General features: G+C 32.0%; 1 protein-coding gene across 1 annotated transcript in view; it reads left to right on the top strand.

The window, feature by feature from the left end:
• LOC140742584 (high affinity copper uptake protein 1) overlaps nucleotides 1-7,963 on the top strand; it is a 29,655-nt gene extending 21,692 nt beyond the window's left edge. Inside the window, exons 3-4 of the mRNA XM_073073491.1 lie at nucleotides 1,769-2,004; nucleotides 5,284-7,963. Coding sequence (XP_072929592.1) covers nucleotides 1,769-2,004; nucleotides 5,284-5,485 — 438 coding nt within the window. The 3' untranslated portion in view covers nucleotides 5,486-7,963. The remainder of the gene's footprint in view (nucleotides 1-1,768; nucleotides 2,005-5,283) is intronic.
• The last annotated feature ends 1,156 nt before the right edge of the window (nucleotides 7,964-9,119 follow it).

Raw genomic sequence — 9,119 nt, forward strand, 5'->3', positions numbered from 1 at the left:
ACATCATTAATTATACCGTAAACGAATAAAGTTAAAGGTATTCAGTTGATACTAGAGACCCGAGTATGTCCTGAATGTTAGATTGTAGAACAAAGTGTATCTATTGCGAGGTTATATGTTATCTTTGTGTTAATCAATCAAATTGATTAATAATAATTTGTGACATGTCGCGTAAGTGAGAATGTTTGTCAATAGTATATAGAGTTTGGTAAAAATGTATCCAAATACTAAAATTCTATATGCCATATATTCCGATAAAATGTTAAATAGTTATTTTACGTGACATTTTTATTTTTTATTTATCTGCAAGAATAACCTTCACGACTGCCTTACAAAGCAATAAAATATTAGTTGTCCCTTATCTAAAAACCGCAAGCATAGCACTGATACAGATACTCGTATGTGTTTCCCACCGGCCACAGATAAAATAATTTCCAAAAGTTGACCTCTATTTATGTGGTAGATAAGGAATGCATTAGAAAATGTATGTGATGGAAAAATAGGTTAAAAGTGGTTAGATTGCAGCTATGACACTGTTACGCTAATTTTTGTTCTAACAACGTTGTTAGGCTGCTATGGTTCGCATGTTGTGGTGGCTATAGACTTAAAAAATTCAACGTAATGGGTGAAATACTAATGTTACAAATTATTCCTAAAGGACAAAAATGCATCTGTGTTGTGGATATTAGGCTTGTTTCAGATGCTAGGAGGTTTGACCACTTCACATCAGATTAGATGCACGCTGTTTAAAAATATAATTAAATATAATTAAAACGGTAAAGTTTCAGTTCAGATTATTGCAAATAAACATTGTAGACACTCGTGTAACCTACTTTACAATTGTTTAAGAATTTTATTGAATTGCTGTGCCAAGAATTTGCTATGGGCTAATGAACTGTTAATTAAAAACATATTATGAGCACGAGATTCAAGAATTAAACTATAGGTAAGTATACTACCACGTGGAAATGAAATTATAATGAGGCAATATTTAGTAATTTTTAGTCGCATCAGGCAAAAACTAATGAACGAATTTAGAAATGACTATTGTTTAATTAAAATAACGCCTATTGAAAATCGGTTATCTATAAAACCTACTCGTCTGATGGACAATGACAAAGGAATCGATGATGAATAACGTAGGGGTTTTATTGCATGAAGGCAACCCACCACTACGGTATCTTAAGCTACAGAATTTACAGTTTTGAATTGTATTGTTTTACAATACACTTAGATACAATCTGTCCAAATATTCAAGGAATTCGCTGTGTGTGTCAGTGGATTAGTTACGAACGGTTTCATATTATGCATTCGTGGCTCGCGTGTCCTGCGACACCATTGTTTTTGGCGCTACACCTTTCGCAGAACGCTAACCCACAAACTTAATATTTAGAAGGAAAATAAACCATATTTAGTATCTACCTATAGTGTGGAGATACCTATCATTTGCACAAATATTACATAAAATCACTTTGGGGCTGTGTAGTGGATTACCCCCCCGATCAAGTTGTGCAGGAAAACTTCTGCCAGCAATAATGCTTATTTATACAACAACAATATCCTCTCAACGTATTTCTATATATTGTATTGATTTTAATAAAATATATTCTCGACGTTGAAAGGTTTGACATATTTATTGGTATATTTTTAATTTGACGACGTATTTCTTTCGCACTACTACATAGATCTTCTTAAAGTGAGAGGATGTAGTACATAGTCCTCCAAACCAGCCAAGAATCACTGACAAACAATTTCCCCAAAATTCCAGTTCCACGCGGGCGTGCGCCAGGAGATCCTGTTCAACGGCTGGTTGACGACCAACGCACTGGAGCTGTTCGGCTCGGCGGTGGCCATCTTCCTCGCGGGCATCCTCTACGAGGGGCTCAAGTACTACCGCGAGGCGCTGCACGCCAGAGCCACCTCCGCCACCGGGGACTCGCAAGTCAACATCACCAAGAACGAGTGTGGAGCGAGAGGTGCATGCGGCGGAACTGCTGTTGTTAAGTAAGTTTGTAGTTGACCACGAAATGTAAAGCATAGGTATATACACAACATATTATGTATCAGGGAGTCGTAATAAATAAGGAAGGAAGGCGGATGCCGGATATTAATAAGGATTCCCCGTAAACCATTGTAAATAATGAACAGTGAGAAATTGTATTAAACTTTATATTTAGGAGTACCTAAGAGTAAATAAAGAGTTTTTTTTTTCATTATCAATATAAGTGTTTTAGAAAAATCACAACCGATCATTATTAATATAAGTGTTTGAGGAAAATCACAACCGAATGTGACAATTTTGTTATGAAATCATTGTTACTCATTTATTTTTTAATATTGTTATACTATTTCCATTTCTTTATTTTCTCGATGACAGATCGACGCCCATGTAGTTGTGTGTTGTTTACGTTAAAATGTTACACAGATAATATTGTACTTCATGGACAGGTGGTGATGTGCTACACATAACGATTACTATAGGAGCTATAACGATAAACGTAACGCGATAACAGACCCGGTTTTTTTTTCAAAATGTAAGAAACTAAACTACTGCCGGATACATTTGTACAAATTTATTAACTATAATATTATATTACATAATACTTATATATTATATTTCATTACAAGATGTTACACATATACATTTTTGATATAATTTTTGTAAGCACCTAAATTATTTCTTATAAAAACTCAATTACTGTATATATACTGAGACACTACTGTAAGTATACCTATTTCTTTGAATTTTTCACGCAAAGACTCCCGAGACCTCATCTTATAAATAGGCCTAATGGCTATCTTCTGTAATACAGAGTAATACAGTACAGAGCAATATGCCATAGGACATAACACTATGAAAATACGCAAAATATACAAGCTTAGTAGTATCAACGTCAGTAAATTAATTATTGTCTTATTTTTCTTACGGCGTAAGCTTTGTTGTATTTGTTCAAAATACATGTAATAAATATATGCGATCGATATCATTGCCTATTTGGTCACAACACTACAAAGAACTGTCATCGAGAAGATAAATAAATGGAAATAGTATAACTACGATAAGTAGGTCCTGTACTTAATAGCGTGATGGTAGCGAACAATTCAAAATGCTGTTATGATTTTATATGATGTGGTACCTAAGATGTTATTAATAATATGCTATTTACGAATTTTCCTGTACCACGTTTGGAAGGCATATACCTCTACACTGTAAGTGTAGGAAATTAGTAATAATAAATGCATAGTGGTAAATTGAATGTCCGAACTCCAGAAAGTAGGTATGTTAAGCCGGCTTCGGTTATCATGGCTAAAAAATGTAAATATTCTATGAAAATCCCACGACAGTAGTTAACTTATTTTTCTATTTGTTTATTTTTAATATTATAGATACTTCTTAACAAAATATACCCTAAGATTTTTTAACTTTCTTTAATTTTAGGGGAACTATCCAACAAATAAGGATAAAAGTTAAACAGTAAAATACAGTAGGAGCAGCTTACATCCACGCAAAACCATTTACATTTTATGACCGCATCGAAACGTGCACTTATAAGTGGGACCGTTTTCCTTTGTATTGAATGTTCGATATTTGAAAGATAAAAAAGTTACAAAAATGTCGGATAGTAGGTATTGCATATACGCGTACTAGTAATTGCATACTCTGTACTTTAATAACAACAAACTTTAAAAAAATGTTTTAAGTTAAGATTAAGTTAAGATTAAAACTTCTTCGCAACACTCCGCTACAAATATGTATGATGGTATATATCCTCCCTCCCTCAAAGGATGCGTGCAGATGCAAAAATTAATAATTATAGTTCAAAAAACTAAAAAACACGCTTTTATGATAAAATCAACTAAAAAGTAGAAAATAATTTTCAATCTAAGCATCAATTAAGGAACAGTAAATAGTATAATTGTGGAAAAAGTGTGGGGTGCTTTTCGAACCTGATAAATGGAGCACCCCACACTTTTTCCACAATTATACTATTTACTGTTCCTTAATTGATTCTTAGATTGAAAATAATTTTCTACTTTTTAGTTGATTTTATCATAAAAGCGTGTTTTTTAGTTTTTTGAACTATAATTATTTATTAATTTTTAGTATTTCTCGTTATAGCGACCACCATTATTCATCGTTTGTAAAAAAAACAAGTGTCTATCTAGTACGATTTAAGAGATAAAGCCCAACGACAGACGAACAGACCGCAGAGGGTTTCGTTTTAACTTTTGAGTACGGAATCCTAAAAATCATTCTACAAGAGCCATTATAGATATGTTTCAGAACATTTGAGTTATAGGGAAATAACATTATTATTTTCTAAACTAAAAATCACGATATAAAAGTTACGCCTATTGAAACTAAATAGCAATAATTATTATTTGCAATCTAAAGTTGCGATGAACTTTGCTGAAGGTGTTTGAAAAATCTCGCCTCGAAAATCGTTAATCCAGAGGATGTTGATAAGGACAATGGTACAAAACTATTAATGTTTAAAATATTGAATTGTCATCGGTCCTTAATAAGTATGCCAAATTTCGAGTTAATCCGACGTTTTGAAGGGGGTTAAAATCATGTTCAAAGATTCCGTTACATACTAACATACCAACATACCAACATACCAACATACATACGTCTGAAGCTAATAAAAGCGTGTTAAAAATATACACCATCATAAATAATAATTAAATAAATAAATAATATTTTAATTTTTGCATCTGCACGCATCCTTTGAGGGAGGGAGTATGTACCACCCTCCCTCCCTGCATGGTTTAAAATATATACCATCATACATATTTGTAGCGGATTGTTGCGAATTCCGCAAAGTAACGCCTATTTTTAACCTATTTTTTTAAGTAGCTACAGACGAATTCTTTGTCAATAAAAATGTTAAGTTATAAAATATAAAAATATAGTCAAACTTTTTAACCATTCCTTTGCATAACTGCTCGTACAATATGTAGTTCGGTTAACATCAACTAAGGAATAGCGTCGCCATAGCAAATTGTATGACTACACCTGCTAGCAATAACTTCGGAGCGGACTAGCAATTTGGCGCGGACTATATTATAGTTCTATCCAAAATCGATCGCAGATGGACAAAGGTATAGTCCGCGTAAAACTGCTAGTCCACTCTAAATATAGAAATGAATCGCGTCGCCATATCAGATTGTATGACTACACCTGCTCACAACAACTACAAAGCGGACTAGCAGTCTGGCGCCGTCTATACACTTTCTCAAGTATATCTCTCAGCTAATTATGTTCCCGCCACTTTGCAGATACTCCATGCTGTCGTCGGGGCACGTGGTGCAGACGCTGCTGCACGTGGTGCAGTCCACCGCCTCCTACATCCTCATGCTGGTGTTCATGACGTACAACGTGTGGCTGTGCATGGCGCTGGTGCTGGGGCTGGCCGTCGGGTACTTCTTCTTCGGCTGGAGGAAGGCCACCGTGGTCGACGTCACCGAACACTGCCAGTGACATATACAACGACAATAAATCTAAGGGCTTCTTTCGTAATATCCGAGTAAAGTTAAGAATAAGCTACTTGGAAATCATATTATCTAAATGAAATATGCAAAATGAACTTAATAAATTATTTTTGGTACTGTTAAGAATTAAAGATAATTTATTTTGTCTATTATAAATTCTAATGAAATTGAACGAGTAAATTTATTAATTTATCTAGTAAACTTAATCTGTTAAATAACTTTACTCAGACATTGTGAAGGAGGCCTAAGCGTATATTATTATAACTGGTCGTATTCATAAAATATACAGCGTTTCATATGCAATAGTGGTATTACTATAAAATTTAATTGTCACATTAAAAATGCAAACTACTTAGTATTTTAACAACAAGGATACCGATTGTAAGAAGAATAAGAAGTAATTTTATAAATAAGACCAGAAGACCGGACTCGTGTAATTTATAGAATAGATAGGCAGTATGGAATTGACGTTAAATATTTCATAAAATATTATGATTTTAACATATAGTTAAACATATAAGTAAACAATTTATTTTGAAATATTATGACAAATGATTATCAATAGGCAAATGATATTATATTTTAAACGTCTTTATCATTTTAAGGTTTTTATGTGATAATGTATTTTTTTTTTAAATTTGCAACAGTAAATTGTAATTACAGGTAGTTACAGAATACGAGTAAGTGTAAACTTTATTGCATTTAGGTACGTGTCTTCCTACACTGTCACCTATCTACCTACCTACCTAAACATTTTTGGTGAATTTACATACTTTCTAGGTAAGTATGATTATAAAACGAAATTATTTTTATCGAAGTATTATGTAACTTCACTCCTTATTGCTCAATGAAACGGTAAAAGCAATTATTACCTAATTATTTATTAATTCATACAATTATTTTCGAAACCCAATGTTGTTAAATGCATTTTTATGAATTTAAATTAAATCTTTGAGCTTGATATTAGTGTCAAATATATTTGAGACTTTTGAGATAAGATATTGTTATTGTTAGAATCTTGCCTTAAAATGATTTTGTTACGATTTGAGACGACATTTCTTTAAAAAAGTATTATACGAGGTATTCGACATTCTGGATAAATGGTTAAACCATCCCCTAATATTGTTACAAAGAAAATTGGGGTAATGAAAATTGGTGGTAGAGCCAGTGTGTTTCCACCGGGAAGGTACAACAGCCACACCTATTTATAACGTACATATGAGACGGCCATCTAAGTAATTGGGAGTTGCGAAAACATCTATAAAATCGGCTTCAAGATGAACCCGTTGTTCTATATGAAATTGACTATAGATGTCCATAAGTGACAGAGGTTACTTCAATCAGGGCATTCGTCCAAAGATTGTTATTAGAACGAGCGCCTTATAAATTTACTCCACCGCTATATTATCCCAGCTTGCCTTGCTTGCAAACTCTTTTGAGCTTTTTTTATTAAATTTAAGTATGACAGATATTAAACATGACGGTAGATATTTTTATATTGTTTTTATGTTTGTAATTTAAACTGCATTCCTTATAGATGTACCTACTCGTAGATATGTGTATTTATATTATAAACAATTAATGTTTATAACTTAAGTATTATGTAATTATAAATAATATTATTGTTTGTAGTTATAAGAGTTACAAACATTATGTTTGAAACAAAATAATTTTCAGATCGTAGACAGTTGCTACAACAATACAATCAAAGACAATTACCTTTATATCAATATAGTTATATAACTTCTGTTTTCATGTTTATTATAAAAAAATCTGAAAACAGTTCAATGTTGTATACAGTATGGACTAATGAAATAATTATCATTCTGTAGCTACTTTAGAACAAATCATTAAGTCGTAAGACAATTATTTCCTTTTTAATATTGATGAATTAAAAAAACTTAATGTAACTGTAACAGATATCTGGATGTCTTAAAAATGACGACTAGGTGAATAGAGCTCGATTGAAATTCGGTTCAATTAGATTTTCATACAAACTTTCTTAATAGAACTGAAATCCAATTCGCTAAGAATTGCAAAGAGTAAACATCAAAGAGTCATTAACATGAATGATCAATTATTATTAGAACATGTTCCATACATTCAGTTGCTTCTGTAGATATAAACAATAATAAATTAGACCTACGATTGCTACTTTACCCACCTGTCACTTTCTGGAGTCATTTAAATAGACTTCAAGGAAAGGATGTAATCTTTCTTGAACTCTCACATAAAAATATCTAAGACTATGTGTGCCAAATTTTAAAAATTACCTATGACTATATAGGTTCTGCTTTTTTCTTTGGCGCGAATAATTAAAAGTGATATTACCCATCCTAACTATAATTATTAATACCATGACTGATGTAACAATCCAAATTTAATCGTACGTATCGAACGTACCTGCTACTGGACCAATAAATATTATATGCTACGATTATTGTAAATAAATTACTTTTATACATAATTTTGTTTTTTTTTTACTATATAGGTACAATAAGTTTCCCTTTTCACAGCATGCATAAAAACTTAGCTTGATGTGCTTTAACTATGGTAGAGGAGCGCAATAGACAGTAATTAAAATTTGTAGTTTTCTTCAAGTTGATCAGATGATATTCACATCCCGTCATACATGGAAAGTCCAAACTATTACTACTTTTTTATTCCGAAAAAATGGTGTTGATAAGGAAAAATATAATAATAAATGTGTTTTAAAAGTGCTGTTTATGTTGTCCCATTCACATAATAAAACTATACATATAACTAATCGGCCAACACCTCTTTGAAAAAATGATGAGAGTGGTTTCTTACAAAACTTACACCATAAAGTTGACTATTACATCTTTCGCAGAAAATGCAACCAACAAAGTTTTAAATATTGTATTGTTTAGGCATGTTATTACAAAATACAGTACATTTTTTTATCTTAAAGAAAATAAAAATTGTAAAAAAAAATTCGCCTGCGTTTAAAAGAAAATAATATAACATACATAAAACTGAAAATTCGTACCTTTTACTTTGCTAAAGATCATCACTTGACCAAATGCATAGTTTACGATTCAATCCTAACTAATATCGATTAAAATAATCGATGTTTTGGGCCCAAAAGATCGATTCTCCGATTAATCGATCGTTTTCGTGGGATTTCCGGGATAAAAAGTATCCTATGTCCTTTCTCGGATCTCAGACTATCTTTGTACAAAATTTCATTAAAATCGGTTCAGTAGTTTGGGCGTGAAGAAGAGATAACCAGACAGGCAGACAGACAGAGTTACTTTTGGATTTATAATATTAGTAATGATTACATTTTAGTTTAGTGCAGTTTAGTTATTACAATAAATATACATAGTTTAAAAAACTAAAAAACACGCTTTTATGATAAAATCAACTAAAAAATAGAAAATAATTTTCAATCTAGGAATCAATTAAGGAACAGTAAATAGTATAATTGTAAAAAAAGCGTGGGGTGCTCCATTTATCAGTATTCGAAAAGCACCACACTTTTTCCACAATTATACTATTTACTGAAGTATGTGTTGTTATAGCGACCACCATTATGCATCCTCTGTAAAAAATTAAAGTGTCTATCTATTACGGTTTAAGTTTAAGAGATAAAGCCCTGT

The sequence above is a fragment of the Epargyreus clarus genome, unplaced genomic scaffold, assembly GCF_041222505.1.
Source record: "Epargyreus clarus isolate Ecla_fem2 unplaced genomic scaffold, WU_Ecla_fem_2.2 ptg000006l, whole genome shotgun sequence".
In the NCBI taxonomy this organism is placed as follows: Eukaryota; Metazoa; Arthropoda; class Insecta; order Lepidoptera; family Hesperiidae; genus Epargyreus; species Epargyreus clarus.